Consider the following 18,039-nt stretch of genomic DNA (forward strand, 5'->3'; position numbering starts at 1 on the left):
TCGTCAGTCGCACAACGATCGGAGAGCAAAGCCCGGCGGCGCACACCGACGGCGGTCGCACTACGGTCGGAGAGCGGTAGCTCGGACACGGACGCGCACAAAGACAACACGCTGAGAGCCACACTCCGATGGTCAGACGACGCGGACGGCGGTCGCACCGTATGAGTCCGACGCGGACGGCGGTCGCACCGTAGGAGTCCGGAGCCACCTTCACGCCGGAGCTCTCCAGCAACTCACGCCGCAGAGATCTTCCGCCAAGCACGTCGAAGGACACGCTAGAGTCGGTAAAGAAACTCTGCGGGGGTGGACGCAGAGGCCCGAGCGGGCAAGAGACCAACGGAACGAGGTGGAGGAGAACCACGTAGCAGATCTGGTGGAGGCGTACGAGCACGGCGGCGCAGGCAGGGCAGAACAGAGGAGGTCCAGGACAACGCCAAAACGGAGAAAAGAAGGGTCGCCGGAATCGCTGAGGCGAGACGCCCTCCCCCCCGGGACGGAGCCGAGTCGCTGGGTAGCCCAGAGACGCGTCCTGACCCAGAGGGGCAGCGGCGAAATTTTTTTAGGGTTTCTCTGTAGAGAACCGATTTGGGGGTTTTACGGTTTCCCAACTGTTGATGCTCGGTAAGTTCAAGAGCCGCCGTGGTATTTCTCATCTAAATAACTTAAAAATATATTAAAATAAAGGTCAAAAAAAAAAAAAAAGACTTGTCACGTATCAAGTAGCCTTTTTTTTTAGTGCAAGTAAATATAGATTGAGCTTCAAAAAATGTCCCTTTTTATGGATCAGAGACTCTTAGCAAAATTTGTGCGTATGTTAAGGTAGATACGTACAAAGAATGTAATTGGATTGGTGGTTGGGTTACTTGGGTATTTGCATAATTGGTGTTTAATTGTTTGACTGGAGTAACTTGGCGTGGATATTTTTCAGACGCCATATTTGTGTTTTCATTCGGGTTCTAATATAGGACCCACTTGGAATACTAGAGCACCAAAATTGTACTTTTTGATCATTTTTGTTTTTCATGTCAAAGCATAGTCAATAATAATGTTTACAGATCAAATCAAAGATATATGGCGGAAGAAATTTATGTTAACTGTATTTTTTAAAACGAAAATTGACAAGAGAGGTCTAAGTTTGGTCAAAACTTATTGGCAAACACAATATATATTTATTATATATACATATTTTTTTTACAAATGAAAAAATGATTAATAAAATATTATAGTATCATTCTTCTCGTAATTTGCAAATACACTTTGGTCAAAAATCAGTTGTCTAGATTAGCATAGTTGGAAAAGTGTTTTTTTTTTCGATTATGGTAAGTAATATAAGCTAATAAGCAGTCAAGTCAACAATATGAACCCTAAAAACACAATCGAGATGCTAGAATACTGTAATGTAAGTCAAATACTGAAAGGATATAGTATAAAATCGTGCATCGTTAATTTTTAATCAGAGCTAAAATAGCTCAAAGAACAATGGTCTAAAAATAATATAAGCCAATTTTTAAATGACTGAGCCGAATTATAATTTTGACATTGAATAATTAATATCATGCTCTCGAAAGATGACTATTTTTATTGCAACGAGAAATTAATTATCTTGACATGTTAAAATATGGTCTCACCATGACCGAAAAAAATATTGTCGCCGCAAACATTCGCCAAGTCATACCGTCCCACGAGACTATAATTAAACTGTTTTAAAACCGTTTTCTCGTGACACGAAATTTCTCATTGCGATTGGACTGTAAATAAAATGTGTTCACACTATCTCGTTGTGATGCGTATTTTCGCACTGGGACGAGGTGTCACTATCTTGCATCGTGGAATTATTTTTCGTCGCTACGTGAAATATTCTCATCACGCGGCCGAGGCTAGAGGGAATTTCGAAACATATTTTTGAATTTTCTTATATCAGTACAACAAATAGAACCATTGCTGACGATTTTTTTCGTCGGTAATAACCCCATAATCGTCGCTAAATCTATTTAGCGACGATTATTATCGTTGCTAAAAGTCCGTGCCTAAATATATTTACCGACGAAATAGTCGTCGCTAAATATTTACCGACGAGAGTAGCGACGATAATGTCGTCCCTAAATGTTTAAACGAAGAGTTTTTTTTTAATTTTGTGAAATATATTTAGTCGCTAATTCGCGCGGGAAAATTTCGCGTGCGAATTAGCGACGATAAAATCGTCGCTAATAACTTCAGTTTTTTAATAATTAGCGACGACTTTGTCGTCGCTAATTAATAATTTTTTAATTTTTTTTCGTTTTTGAAATTTTTAATTTTTTTCGTCGTTAATTATTAAGTTTTTATTTTTTTTTCGTTTATGAAATTCTAAAAGGAAAAATCAAATAAAAACCAAATTATATTATCGAAATCAACTTATATATAAAATCCGGTTACGATTTCGATTATCGAGAAATATGTAAATAATAATCTACTATACACAAAATATCTAATAAAACACTAGTCGCGACCTTTGCTTCGTCGTCCCGCTGCTCGTTTTCCCCCTCCTTGACGTGAAACGCTCTTCTGCTGGCACTGAAACTCTGCAAGCTGCGGCAGAACAATGTGCTAATCAGCAGACTGACTTGGGCAGTCGGGCGTCGTCTGCTGGCTAGCGTCGGGAGTCCTCTGTTGGCCACTCGTCGGAGTGTGGACGTCGGAGTGTGGACGCCGGCCGTCGGAGTCTGCTAGCTGTTGGTCGACGAAGCTTGTTGCGAACTCTGCGGAAATTGGGGCATAAACGAGCTCAGGTTGAGCCCGGGCACCTGACTCTGTATTGCCTCGGCAAACGAGGCGAGGGTCGACGTGAACACCTCCTGTGAGATATATCCTGGTTGCGACATCCCAGCCTCCGAACCGTAGACTTCGGTGATTTCAGCCGCCATCCGTGCTCCATGTGGCACCAAACGTCCGACGCCGGTCAAGTGATCACTTCACGAACCCATAATATCGCGGATCGCCTGCTGCTCTAGAACAGAAATATCAACGTCCGCTCATTGTTGTTCAACCTCCGCTCGCAACGTGTTGAAGCTATCGATCAGTCGATCCTGATATAATTAACTAGTTAGTATATAGAGATGATTCTCTATATCATAAATTTTTTGCATCAACACGTTGTTACACCTCTTGCATGGACACTTAACTCGTCTTTCAATGTTTACGTGTTGTCGGGCCATTGCCATGAACTCTGTCATGCCAGCCGCAAACTCAACGCTTAAACGTTTGTCCTCAATTATCCAATTCCTATTTGGATAACTCATTTTACCTAAAGATTAAACATTTAAAAAATTAGTAGTTTTCGGATTTTATTTTATAATTTCACGATCCTATCGAAATTTCGGTAGAACCTCCCCTATAAACTGAACAACCCGGCATCAAGCCTTTAACTTTAAAACCTGCATAGAAACATCATAAAACTAACAATAAATCGAACCTCAGTGGTTCGATTATTAAAATACATAATCCATAACCAACTAATTAATTTCACATTTTTATTCATTTTTAATTCCGTAACAAACTAATTAATTTCACATTTTTATTCATTTCTAAATCCATAACCAACTAATTAATTTCACATTTTTATTCATTTTTAAATCCATAACCAACTAATTAATTTATTCATTTGTAACAAAAATTAAATACAATTTCAATTAATCCTAACAAAATTAAATTTCTTAATTTAGTAATCTTTAATTTACTAATCCAAACAAAATTTAATTTCATAATATAAATATTAATATCTCTAATCCTAATTTATATATATATATATATATATAAATAATTATACTTATACATAATTTAAATATTTATGTAAATATAAGTATTTATATATATACATATATACATACCTGTATATGTCGTGACCGAAGGACTTCGGCGTCGTCGGCGGAACGGCGGACATCGGCGTCGTCGGCGGAACGGCGGAGGACGGCGGTGGGACTCGGGTGACCTGCAAATGGGGATAGAGAGACGTGAGGACCGGAGGAGAGAGAGCAGTGAAAGGGAGAGAGAGAGCAGTGAAAGTGAGAGAGAGAGAGGGATAAGGAGAGAAACTTACAGAAAATGGCGGAGGAGCGGCGGAGGACGGCAAAGCTTTAGACGCGCGGCCGGAGAGAGAAAGCCGTGAGGAGAGAGAGAGAGAGAGAGACGTGAAGAGAGGATCGGCAGAGGACATCGGCGGCGGAGGACAGCGGCAGCGGAGGACGGCGGAGGGGATAAATCGGTTTTTAATTTGGGGATTTAGGTCGAACTGAAATGGGGAAACTGAACGGGCGATCTGGTATTTAAAGACATTTACCGACGATTTTATCATCACTAAATGTTTAGCTTTCGTACCTAAATGAACTTAGTTTTTCAGTTCATAACCAGTCATTTAGCGACGATTATATCGTCGCTAATAGTTTTCCTATACATTTAGCGACGATATTATCGTCGCTAAATCATTTCGTTTTAATTAAATTGGAGGGATTTTTCCCTCTTTAAAATTCGTTAAAATTCGAAATTAATTCGACGACACAAAATAATTAGCGACGATAGTATCGTCGCTAAATGATTTTGTTTTAATTAAATTGGAGGGATTTTTCCCTCTTTAAAATTCGAAATTAATTCGAAATTATTAGCGACGATATTATCGTTGCTAAATAAATTCAAAACCATTTAGCGACGATAATATCGTCGCTAAATATTTTCCGGCGAACTTAGCGACGACAAGAAATAATTAGCGACGATATTATCGTCGCTAATTATCTTTGCCGCCAAACTTTAAAAGTTTTGACACCAAATAATTAGCGACGACAATATCGTCGCTAAAAGTGTATTTAGCGACGATATATTAACGATGATTAAGTCGTCGCTAATAGTTTCGTAGCTAAATGTCATATTTCTTGTAGTGTATACACCAAGACGGGATCAATTTTTGTCATGGAAAACTTCCACGTTACATAGCGAAATGTTCTCATCGCGCCGAGATCTTAGGTTTACAACAATGAGAATCTCTTCCATCGTCAATATACTCGTCATCACGGCGATAAATATTCTTGTCGCGCCGAGATATTGGGTATATTACAACGAGAATCATTTTTCCGTCGTGGAAAGAAAACATTTTTTTTTGTCGCGGCAAACCTTGTCATGGTGCACTTGCGTAAGGAGCGCTTTCCTATAGGCACCTACAACAAACTTCTGGGCTTGAAATAAATTGTCCCTTACCCAATTATCCAAATGCTCATATCATTGATCTACCACCGATCTCCTCACCATCTTTCAAAGTTGCTAATATATATGAATAACCTTAGAGGTTGTTTCAGGGAAGAATTCTTTTGAAGACACAAAACACAGTTAACATAGTGACGTCTCTTATGTGGGCTATTTTTAAAAAAATTTGGGTGACGTAAATAAATAGTCAATTTGAAGTTATGAATTTGCAAAATGGTCGAGGTTTGTCTAAATTTAGTGAAATAGTCAAAATGTGCAGTAATCTAATTTCAAAAACAAATTTGACCACACGATTAGTTTTTTTGAAAGTGATAAATTGCTTATAATAATCGTAAAAAAAATTTAATCTTGACTGTCAAAATTTTTTTGAAAACATAAATGTGACTATTTTGCTTAAAAGTTGAAACTTTGACTATTTTGTTAATCAATAAGTTTCAAATGACTATTTTGTATAATTTTTTTTTGTTATTTTAAAAATTATGTTTAAATAACTGAGTACTCATTTATAAAAATTTGTCAAAATGTTAAAAATTAACTAAAGGTAGACCATTTGGAACTCTCAGATTTTGATTAGTCTAATTAGTTATAGACATACAAAATATAATTTGGTTAAACTCCAACATATTTTGTTTTTGTGTCATTATTGTTATCTAAAGATTATCAATAAATTTTGTGAAAGGATAATACTACCATGCCCATGCAACTAGTCATGCTAAGTCAACAATCACAAAACACTTCTAATTATAAAGCTCACACGTTTCTTAATTTTGTTTACTATGTCTTCATAACTATATTGGAGACACAAAACACACGTTGACATCTATAATCTATTCATTGCTTACTAAAAAAAAATCTGAAGTATAGCTACAATAAGTCATCATGCAGGCAGTTTTTTTTATGATAAAAAAATTGTATCTCCTTGTATTCCCCAATAATTTAATCAACCACGTATATTTCAAATTAAGTTGGCGTAATAAAGTTCGTTTCAAACCAGGTTAGAAATATTTTGAAGTTTTTACTGTCTTTTTTTCGATAGTATAATAAACCATTTTGAATAAATGATAGAAAGAATAAGTGTGCTTTAAATAGTAAGAGTCGCAGTGTTGTTGGCGGTGTTTACTTTAGTCACATGCAACACCGACCGAAGACTCTGCGTGTTTTATAGCTGGAAAAATTAAAATATTAAAAAAAAAATCAGCAAACAATCGAGTACTATGACCACCGACTATATCCAATTATTTTATGCCACGTGTAAATACCATGCTGCAACAGGTGGAATAAGTTTTTTCGATGAACCAATAGTAACGCAAAAGAATATATATTAGACACTATTTCCAGTCCTATGGAAGAAGAAAAAAGAAAATAAATAAATAGATAAGTAAGACTGGACGACGAAAAGAGACCGAGTCATAAAAGAAACAATGTTAGAATTTGGATTTGGAGCTGGCCACACTTATTTTAACGTGTTTGACCGTTGAACAAATATCTCATTTTTTCTTCTTCTACTTCTTCGAGACTCGGTAATAACTTTTCATAATCCAATTTAATTATCTTTAAAAACTTCACTAGTAGCGCGTGTGACACACTGTGACAAGGGATTCAAGTCAAAGCGTCCCGTATTCATTGAACCAAACTGCCACGTTGCCGCCAAAAAGCGCGTTAAGAAAGCTAAACGCCGTCGTTTTGCATCTGCCTTTCATTATAAATACCCATCGTCAATCCCGCAAAGTACATAGATAGAAGAAGAAGAAATAGAAGGCAGAAAACGAAGAGGAAAAGGAAAACGGAAACGAAAGAGAAAAAATAGAACTAGAAATAGAAATGCCGTGTGCGGTGGCAGTGATACCTAACTCGCCGATATTTTCTCCGACGAAGAAAGTTCCGTCGATCTTCTACAAATCTCCGGCGACGAGCTCGCCGAGAATCGTCCACGCCGTTAATGGCGGTCGGTTTCAGAGGAACGCGACGCCTCTGAGCAACAGAGATTCGTCGGAGACGCAATTCCCTTCGTGTTCCGGCGCGGCGTTGAAGAGGAAAAGACCAGCGAGGATCGATATTCCCATGGCGGCGATGAGCTTCGTCGCCACCGGATCGCCGATTCGCGGCGGCGAGAGAATCGACGAGGTCGAGATCGAGGAAGAAGGATATTCGGTTTATTGCAAGAGAGGAAGAAGAGGCGTCATGGAGGATCGTTACTCAGCTTTCGTTGACCTCCAATCCGAGTCCAGACAGGTAATTTAAAATCGAATTACTGTAATTAGGAATTATAAAATCGATAATCATTTCAGATAAAATCTGAGTTTTTTTTTTAAATTAGAGCCTGTGAACTGATTATAAACCACATTATGCTGCGAAACAGGGGTTTTTCGGGGTTTTCGACGGCCACGGAGGTTCGAAAGCCGCGGAATTCGCGGCCAAGAACTTGAACGCAAACATAGCGCTTGGACTGAAAAGAGGAAATAGCCAGGATGAGGAAATCGCCGAGGCTGTGAAATCCGGATACCTACGAACCGACTCCGATTTCTTGAACGGAGAAGCCAATTTTGGCGGAACTTGCTGCGTCACAGCGTTGATCCGCAACAAAAGCCTCGCGGTTTCAAACGCCGGTGACTGTCGGGCCGTGATGAGCCGGGCCGGGATCGCCGAGCCTCTCACCTCGGATCATCGTCCCTCCAGGCCTGACGAGAAGGAGAGAGTCGAATCTCTGGTGAGTTTTTTTATTTTATTTTATGTCTTAAACCAAATAAACATTTGAAATTGATGAATTTAGAAAATAGTGAATGTTTGTCTAAAATCAATGAAATAGTCGGAATATGCTTCAATGACTCTATGCTTAAATATTTCAAAATTGATATAACGCTTACATAAATCGTCAACAAATTTAATCATAGTATCAAAAACACTTTGACGATTTAATGAAATTTGAAACTTTCGCGATTTTGTTTACCAATTAATTAGGTTTCTAAAAAAAAATTCCTTTTTGCTTATAAACTATTTGATGAATAATTCTAGTTTAGCTGATTATAATTGTGACTTTTTTTTTTATCAGGGAGGTTATGTGGATTGTCGCAATGGGGTTTGGCGGATTCAGGGCTCGTTGGCTGTGTCGAGAGGGATCGGAGACCGGAGTCTCAAACAGTGGGTCACAGCCGAGCCTGAGACAAAAGTTTTCAAAATCGATCCCGACTGCGAGTTCTTGATCATGGCCTCGGACGGCTTGTGGGACAAGGTAACCCCAAAAGACCATTAATAACCATGCCTTTGGCACATAAGAAATGCTGTTTTTTTTTTCTTTTTCTTTAGGTTCTAACCAAGATGTTCATTGATTCTTCTTTTTCAGGTCGAAAATCAAGAGGCTGTCGATACGGTTCGGTCTCTATTCGTGGGCGTGGATAAGCCAGAGCCGGTCTCGGCTTGCAAGAAGTTAGTTGAGATGTCCGTAAGAAGAGGCTCGAGTGATGATATAAGTGTCGTGATAGTCCAATTAAGTCACTTCATTTCATGACATTGATTCACAAGCTAAGTGCTTTCTACTGCAAGTGCTTTTTTGTCAAGAAACTTGCGGCCCAAGAAGAAGCTTGAGACCCAACGGCATATTTTATTAAGGCTGTACCAAAAATACAGAACTTGTAAATGACAACCCTTTTCAGTTACGTTCACAGATGATAGGCTCAAGATGTAGGAGTAGATTGATTCAATATAGTGATTCTAATTTTAATTGGTTTCCTAGTTATTATTAATTCGAGATAGAAAGAGAGAATAAATACTCAGTTTTGTCAAAGCTATAACTTGGACAAATGGTTTGGAGTTTGGACAATGGCCATGAAGTCGATTGCTTTTAATGCATGTCCGAAATTAATGGATTAATATATAGAAACCCATTCACATATCAATACTAATTTACCAATTTGACTAGCTGACGTGTATTTCAATACTTTCTCAGTTTCTCTCTCTCCTATTTTAAGTCAACCCGTGAAGCACGTGTTCTATATCTGCCGTTGGACCAAGTTAGTCTTGTTTGGCAACTTGTCTAAATTAAACCATTTTTTGCAAATTGATTTTTTCGTTTTTGGCAGTCTTAATTAATTCAGTTTCTAGATGCTTTAATTGGTTCGTGCTTGACACGTCGATTAGTCTATGTTCAAAACACGTGATATTCTGTTCATATATTTACTTCTTGGCTTTCTTGAAGTCAAATCTCTCACTTAACTCTCTGCTGCCTACTTTATTACAAAATCATGGTTGGAAATATATATTAAAGAAAAATTATATGCACTAAACCACTTTAAACATGAAAATTGCAATCTAACCAACTTTTCAGCTAAGTTTTAAACATAGTCATAATTGATGACGTGATTTTTATTAGTCATTTAACAATTTACATGTTTATCATTTGTTTAAAAGTCGGCTGAATATCTCGCCTATTTATTTTGATTTCTTTTCTTTTATTTATTACACGCATAAATAAAAATTAACGAAAGTTTATTGACGATTCATAAGTTACTTATTTTAATCAATATTTAATTTGTTTCTTACATTATATTCATTAATGATTTTCCTTTTAAATATTCAAATTTGAATCCAATCGTATACTAAGCCTGATGATGTTGTTGACTTTCTTATTAGTAGGACTCAAACGTTGGCTATTGTTTTATTTTCACTCATTTAAACCACACAATGGTATATTCGATATTTCATAGTCGTAAATTTCTGTAAATGGCTATATTACAAAATTTATCAAATGTGGGCTAGATCTTAAATACCACGTTTCAAAAAAGCTATGTTGCCAGTTTGCCCTTAAAATAAGACCAATAATACTTAACATTATATATATATATATATATATATATATCTTTATATTTATTTATATCTTTGATGTGAATTCGTCGGAAGAATTCGTCGGAGTTCAAATTTGAACGGATCGCCTATCAGAAGGTTTTGTGCTCGAAACTTTCGAATTATGATGGATCGAATGATGTTGTAGAATTTCCATCGATAAATCATACGAACACCACAAAAACTCGAGCACAAGTTCTTAATTAGTTTTAAAATTAAGAGCATCTTCTCTAAACACACAAACACACATTTTTTATATTTTCAAAATCTGCCCCAAACAAAAACTTACAAACCTCTATATATAGAGAAGTTACATATTTTCCTAAGGAGAAGAAAAGCAACCGTACAATCCTATTGACATAATGCCAAGAATTAATTACAAATAAAATATAATCACTACTAGACCTGTGCACGGTCCAAAACCGGCCAAAAAATCGGACCGGACCGCTCAAAACGGTCCCAAAAAATTCAAACCGGACCGGATAAAAAAACTGTAAAAATCAGACCAGACCGTTTTGAATCGTTTAGACCGGATCGGACCGTTTTGAACCGTTTAGACCGGACCGGACCGTTTTGGACCGTTTGGACCGTTTTGAACTGTTTTACATAATTAAAAAAAAACCATTAATTTTCCACCAAAACAAAAACATGTAGTCATGTATAGGAGGAAAATACATACACAAATGCCTAATTTAGCTAATTGGACATTAATTTTTTTTATTTTTTTATAAATAAACCGGTCCGGTCCGGTCTAACGGGTTTTTTTTTAAACCGGACCGTTTGTAATGAATAGATCGGACCGGACCGGATAAAGAAAATCGTTTTAAATCGGATCGACGGTCTAAAAATTACCGACCCGGTCCGATTTACAGTTTTTACGATTTTTTTTTCGCTGCTAATTAAATAGTAAAAAAGAAACCTCCAAGTAATGGTATAAAAGCATAGATGTTAGACATACGAAATCTAGAATGAATATCTATTTTTAAGATAAAGTTGTAAAGGACAACAAAAAAAAAAAAAAAGTGGTCATAAGTCACTTTAGTTCGAAGAAAATAGAGCAGCTTCTGACTATCCGAAATCTAGAATGAATATCTATTTTTTTTCTTATTAAGTCTGCCGGTACAAGCAAGTCTTTTACATCTAGATTTTTATTATTTTATTTTGCGAAGACTTAATTCATGCACGTTTCTGTGCGTATTTTTATCTCCTTTCTCGTTTGTCGTATTTCTTCAATAACGAGTTCATCACCATGTAGTTACGCCTTCCTTTAATGCCGATTTAATTAATTAACCTATATATGTATATATATGTTCGTACGGGTATTGTTAATTAGGTTAGGCTGCCTATGGGCTAACCGGCCCTTTTCTCTTTTTTTGGATGAGTATAATTGTGATACTGTTATCCATTTCATAGTATAATTGCGTTATTTTAGTTAAACAGAAGGTATAATTTCGTCATTTTAGTTAAACAGATGGTATAATTTTGACATTTTCGAAAACCAAATGTTAAATTCGACATTTCACTAAAATACAAGGTATATTTGTATCATTTTCCCATTTGATTTTCATGACAAACTAAAACAACACGGTGGAAGACATGGTGTGCAACTTGTTTTTCATTTTATTTTAGATTTTTTTAAGTACATTAAGAGGGTTTGATATTTTCAATGGTATTTCAGTCATTTAAAATATTTTTAAATCTTAAAGTAAACTAAAAGGCAATTAAAAGATTGTATTTGATTCGATATAAAAAAAAAAAAAAAAAATTGGGGTATAAACATGCTATTAATAATAATGATGTTTTCATTCTCTCTCTATTTCTTTATCCTTATATTCTTTATCCCAATTTCAAACTCATGTGAAAGATTCTTTTTTCTTCCTCATATTATTTTTAAACAATTAATTGAATAATTAAACCATTCAACCTTTTGTAAATTTTAAGTAAATAGCTATTATGGTGATGTGGCGTTGTTTGGACCTTTTTAGTATTTCATCTATGCCATTGGAATACGATAGTTATTTACAATTATTAACGAATATTTAAAACTATAAATATTTTTTTTGTTCTGTTAATAAACTCTCGTGGCTATTTACTTCAGATTTACCAAAAGTTGCTATATGACAAAACTTGAGTTTTCATGTGAATATATATCTAGAAAGTCCAATTTAAATTAGAATGTTGTAATAATTAAATAAAAAAAATAAATTTAAAAGCAACTAAGCCACATCAAACATTTATTTTGTTAAATAGACAACGTTTGATTAATTATAGTTAATTAGCCACTGATTCTATTAACGATAATTATTTGATAGAAATTATTGTAAATAGATGAAAATTATTCAGGCAAAATTGTCAATTTAATTATTGTTAATAGAATCAGTGGCTAATCAATTATAATAAACCAAAAGTTGTCTATTATGCAAACTTAAAATTTCTATATGACTATATCTATATCTATAACATAGATAATAAAGAGGAGAGTATTCTCAACTTTCACCCACACGCCGCCACGTGGCGTCGCCAGGCGGCGACACGTGGCGGTTTTTTTTTTTTTTTTTTTTTTGCCTGCCTTTTAGCTTTTTTTTTTTTTTTTTTTTCTTTTCTTTGCCTTTTCTGGTGGGTTTTTTTTTTTTTCCTTTTTTTTTTTCTTTTTTACCCTGCCAGCCTCCTTCTTTTTTTTTTTCTTTTTTTTTTTCTTTTTTCTATTTTCTTTGCCTTTTCCGGTTTTTTTTTTTTTTTCTTTTTGCCTTTGCCTTTTTGGGGTTTTTTTTTTCCAATCTATTTTGTAAAAAAAAATTTATGTATATTGTTTTTTTCCTCCCTCTCTCATCAATATATTTTGTATAATTTTTTTAATTTTATAATCATAATTACTGATGCTATATTATACTATATCAATAACATACATTATTTTGAGTGTATATTAGTATATTGTTTTTTTTCTCCCTCTCTCATCAATATATTTTGTATAATTTTTCTTTATTTTATAATCATAATTACTGATGCTATATTATACTATATCAATAACATACATTATTTTGAGTGTATATTAGTTTTATATTTTCTTTATTAGATTATCTTTCTTTTTCTCTTTGATATTTATTTCCATTCACCTTATATGTGTCTCCATATTTCATTAGTTCGTTTTTTTTTTGTTTTTTTCCAATCTATTTTGTAATTTTTTTTATATATATTGTTTTTTTCCTCCCTCTCTCATCAATATATTTTGTGTAATTCTTTTTATGTATTTTATAATCATAATGTATGTTATATTATACTATATCAATAACATACATTATTTTGAGTGTATATAAGTTTTATATTTTCTTTATTAGATTATCTTTCTTTTTCTCTTTGATATTTATTTCCCTTCACCTTATATGTGTCTACATATTTCATTGGTTCGTTTTTTTTTTTTTTATCCAATCTATTTTGTATTTTTTTATACATATATTTTTTTTCCTCTCTCTCTCATCAATATATTTTGTGTAATTTTTTTATGTTATTTTATAATCATAATCAAGTCATAATTACTAATGCTATATTATAATATGGCCCCGTTTAACGTAGCTTTGTTTTTTAAAAAAATTGATTTTATAAAAAACTTTTTTTTTTTAAATGACAAAGTGTTTGGTAAACTGTTTATAAAACAGTTGTTTCTGGTAACAAAAACTGATTTATCGTTTGGTAAAATAAATATATTATAGTAAAAAAACTAAAATAGTAATGTTCTTGATAATTAAATAATAATTATTGATATGCTTATTTATATACATATATATAAATAATATTTTTTACGATGATATTACAGTAATTTATATAGCAAACTTAAAAACACTTTTTCTAAAAGTTAAGAATCCTAGCTTTTCTTTTTTCAAAAAAAAAAAAAAAAAATCCTAGCTTTTCTATCTCATGTACAAAATCTAAAAACGTTTTTGAAATTTTTTGTAAAAACAGTTTTGCCAATCACCGGATAAACAGTTTTGTTTTTCCTAAAAACAAAAACAAGGCTTTTTAATCCCAAACAAACGTAGCCTATATCAATAACATACATTCTTTTGAGTGTATGTTAGTTTTTGTTGTCAGTCCATTCCGGGTCGACGGCGCCCGCGGGCGCCCGCGTGGTCCCATGGCCGAGGGGCCAAAGACCGGTCTCATGAGCTCGACCTCGGCCTCAGCTCGACCTCGACCTCATGAGTTCGGCCTCAGCCTCAGCTCGACCTCGGCCTCATGAGCTCGGCCTCGGCCTCAGCTCGACCTCGGCCTCACGAGCTCGACCTCGACCTCAGCTCGACCTCGGCCTCACGAGCTCGACATCGGCCTCACGAGCTCGACCTCGGCCTCTTGAGTTCCGCCTTGGCCTCATGAGCTCGACTTCGGTCTCATTAGCTCGGCCTCGGCCTCAGCTCGACCTCGGCCTCAGCTCGACCTCGGCCTCATGAGCTCGGCCTCAGCCTCAGCTCGACCTCGTCCTCATGAGCTCGACCTCGGCCTCAGCTCGACCTCGGCCTCATGAGCTCGACTTCGGCCTCATGAGCTCGACCTCGGCCTCACGAGCTCGACCTCGGCCTCAGCTCGACCTCGGCCTCATGAGCTCGACCGCGGTCTCAGCTCGACATCGGCCTCATGAGCTCGACCTCGGCCTCAGCTCGACCTCCGCTTCATGAGTTCGGCCTCGGCCTCATGAGCTCGACTTCGGTCTCATGAGCTCGGCCTCGGCCTCAGCTCGACCTCGGCCTCATGAGCTCGACCTCGGCCTTAGCTCGACCTCGGCCTCACGAGCTCGACCTCGGCCTCACGAGCTCGACCTCGTCCTCACGAGCTCGACCTCGGCCATCCTATGCTATCCTCGGCCAAGCCTATGTTATCCTCGGCCACCCTATGCTATCCTCGGCCAATGGCCGAGCCTATGTTATCCTCGGCCAAGGGGCCCACCAATGACCCCTTGGTCGCCTATAAATACAAGAAGCCCACCCTCTTCAAAAGGTAACCCATTTTTGAGTCCCGAAGCACTGTAGAACTCATACTTCTCTCGTTTCACTCATCTTTGGCCTCTCACCCTCTAAATCCTCTATACTCCACCTCAATCCCACTAATGTTGAGCGTCGGAGAGGTAAACAGATGCACCCCCTCTGTTTTCCCTTCTTAGCTCACGGTTCTCTCATCTTTTCCAAGTGGGCCGACGAGCTCAAACACCACTGACAGCTAAGGGAAGACTCGGGACACCGAGTCCGACACGCTCGAGTCGAGGCGAGACCACTTGGTCCGGCCTCGGGTCTAACCGCCTGCGATTCCTAAATCGTTGTCCAAAAAACAGCGACAACAGTTTTATATTTTCTTTATTAGTTTCTCTTTGATATTTATTTTCCTTCGCCTTATATGTGTCTCCATATTTCATTGGAAAGCGAACGCAAGTCTTATTTACCCATAAAAGTCTAATCAATGTACAAAATAAATTTTTTTTATTTTATTATTCGTTTATTATTTTTAAGAATTTTTTCTTAATTGCCGGTTTCTTTGGTGTCCATTGTTTACAAATCTTGATAACACAAATTAACCTCTACAAATTTTACTTGTTATTATCATTATAATATGCTAAAATCATTCGCGCGTAGCGCGATGCTAAAAAACTAGTAATCATAGAAACCATAAAAAAAAATTGGTAAGACCAGTTGATTTTATAAATGACAAGATTGCCTCATATACATACTTGTCACGAAAGTTTTAACGTAATAATCGAAGTAAAAAAAATAATGTGGAATAAAAACAAATTAATTCAAAAGCAAACTAAGAATAAGAAAAATGCCGCTTATCAGATATCATGTGCTTTTTTTGTTTCATTGAAATTGTTAAGGGAAAATGACACAAAGATACCTTCTGTTTTAGTGAAATGTCGAGTTTAATATTTGGTTTTCAAAAATGTCGAGTTTATACTATCTGTTTAACTAAAATGATGAAATTATACCATCTGTTTAACTAAAATGACGCAATTATACCCTGAAATAGACAATAACACCACGAATCTTCTTTTTATTGAATTTTCATTGACGTTGACTATAATATTTATATATAAACACCAATTATCTTTATTCATTCACGCCATATATGTAATTTATTTAAAAACTACAAAATAAACAACAGTTTCTTAGTCGTGAAAAACACAAAAAGATGCAAATGGGTAAAAATCGACAGTTGATAGTCATCAAAGTCACAAATTCGAACATATAATCAAGGATTTAGAGTTGCAATTCGAACACGGAATGAAATAATCTATTAGCAGATATGAATTTTATTATTTAATTTAAATTTAAGGCTAATTTTATTTCAAAATTAGGAATTTGAAAATTAGGGTACTGGTTTCGATTTGATTCGCTTTTTCTTATATAAGAGTTAATATTAATGAAAGAGAGATTTGTGATACTGTTATCCATTTCAGAGTATAATTGCGTCATTTTAGTTAAACAGATGATATAATTTCGTCATTTTAATTAAACAGAAAGTATGAACTCGACATTTTTGAAAACCAAAGATTAAACTCGACATTTCACTAAAACACATAGTATATATGTGTCATTTTCCCAAATCAATATCTAAGCTTAATGTATAAAAAGACACACAAAAGAGGGCAGATTTAGCTTGAATGAAACTGAAGAAAAATAAAAATATTACACAGATAAATATGACACTTTATATGCCCATAACTGATACACTATATATGTGATTTGAACAAAGCCTCGTGGCTTGCTTATATGTTTGAACTTGAAGTTGAATAATAATTCATTCAAGAGCAACAAAAATTCTCAGATTCCTCGAACAAGTGTCCATTGAAATCGTAGAGCTTCAACCTCTCGAGTTCAAATTTATGGTCCAAAATCATGAATTCAATCACATTATTTCATCAACACCAACCCCAATCTCCAATCCGAAGCCCAATATCAACAACCCTAGAAAATCGAACGCTTCCACGTCGAACCACCGCGCTGTCTCTTGATCGTGGTACTCGTTGTGGTCCGGTCGGTCTTCGTCGAGCATGTGAATTGCCGACGTGGTGATGGTCACCGAAGCCTTGCTCGGTGTCATGGTGAAACTTGTTGGGCACATAGGAGATGTCTAATTCTTGAGATTTCGTGTTGTGTGTGTGTTTTATATTTTATTTTTAATAATTAAGTATTTACGTGTTCGTGCATGATCTGTTCATCAAATGCTGTGTTATATCTTATAATTAAATATTAGCTTGCGGACAATAACAATAGGGAAGATAGGATGAGCAACTTAATTATTTATTTATTTATTTTAAGTAAAAAAAAAAATACAAGGTCTAATTTTTTGTTTTATATCAATGGTATATTAGTCCTTTTAATTTTTTTTTAAATGATAAAGTTAGCTAAAAGTCGGTTAGAAGTCTTTTCTTTATCAATAGTAGTGTTATAAGATATATTTGATATTTATATAAAGTTTATAAACTATGAGAGTAGTCGCTGAATTTTGATACACAAAGATACATATATTATATTTCTCTAAAATTTAATTTGATTTTCTAATTTTTGTATAAATTTTTTTTTTGGGGTATTAAATCACTATCAAACATATAATCCTACACATCACACTCTCCCGTACGTTTATTTTATAAACTATTACTTTTTAAACTCAATGGAAAACAGCTCAAGCTTGCGTTAAACACGTCACAACTTACGACAAGGTGCAAAAGAACAAGTGGGTATTTATTCCTATTTATTTTTGCTGTGACTTTAATTTGTAGATTGTCTCTTGTAGATATGCATTTTTTTTCGTTGTCCCGCAACCAAATTCATTTATAAACTTATCCTATGGTCTAAATTAAAATGCGGTGGTTCGTAATAAAAAAGTAAAAAAAAAAAATTGTTAAGTAGACGAACAATAAAATATAAGGAAGAACTACATGGCTTACATGTGGGCTATTATATGCCAATTTTGAAGCCAAAATGTAGGAACCGG

The 18,039-nt window shown here is 35.5% G+C and overlaps 1 protein-coding gene across 1 annotated transcript; it reads left to right on the forward strand.

Moving 5' to 3' along the window:
• Positions 1-6,965: 6,965 nt before the first annotated feature.
• Positions 6,966-8,947, forward strand: PP2C5 (phosphatase 2C5). The gene is made up of 4 exons (XM_089603503.1): positions 6,966-7,461; positions 7,589-7,936; positions 8,279-8,458; positions 8,570-8,947. The coding sequence occupies exons 1-4, from the start codon at positions 7,051-7,053 to the stop codon at positions 8,732-8,734; spliced, it is 1,104 nt and encodes a 367-aa protein (XP_089459629.1). The 5' UTR covers positions 6,966-7,050; the 3' UTR covers positions 8,735-8,947.
• The last annotated feature ends 9,092 nt before the right edge of the window (positions 8,948-18,039 follow it).

The sequence above is a fragment of the Urtica dioica genome, chromosome 12 (assembly GCF_054948205.1).
Source record: "Urtica dioica subsp. dioica isolate 48M chromosome 12, U.dioica_male_clone48M_v1_H2, whole genome shotgun sequence".
NCBI lineage: Eukaryota > Viridiplantae > Streptophyta > Magnoliopsida > Rosales > Urticaceae > Urtica > Urtica dioica.

Coding starts and splice junctions, on each gene's coding strand:
- PP2C5 (XM_089603503.1), top strand. CDS start 7,051: ATGCCGTGTGCGGTGGCAGTGATACCTAACTCGCCGATATTTTCTCCG. Junction 7,462..7,588: donor TCCAATCCGAGTCCAGACAG/GTAATTTAAAAT, acceptor GCTGCGAAACAG/GGGTTTTTCGGGGTTTTCGA. Junction 7,937..8,278: donor AGGAGAGAGTCGAATCTCTG/GTGAGTTTTTTT, acceptor TTTTTTTATCAG/GGAGGTTATGTGGATTGTCG.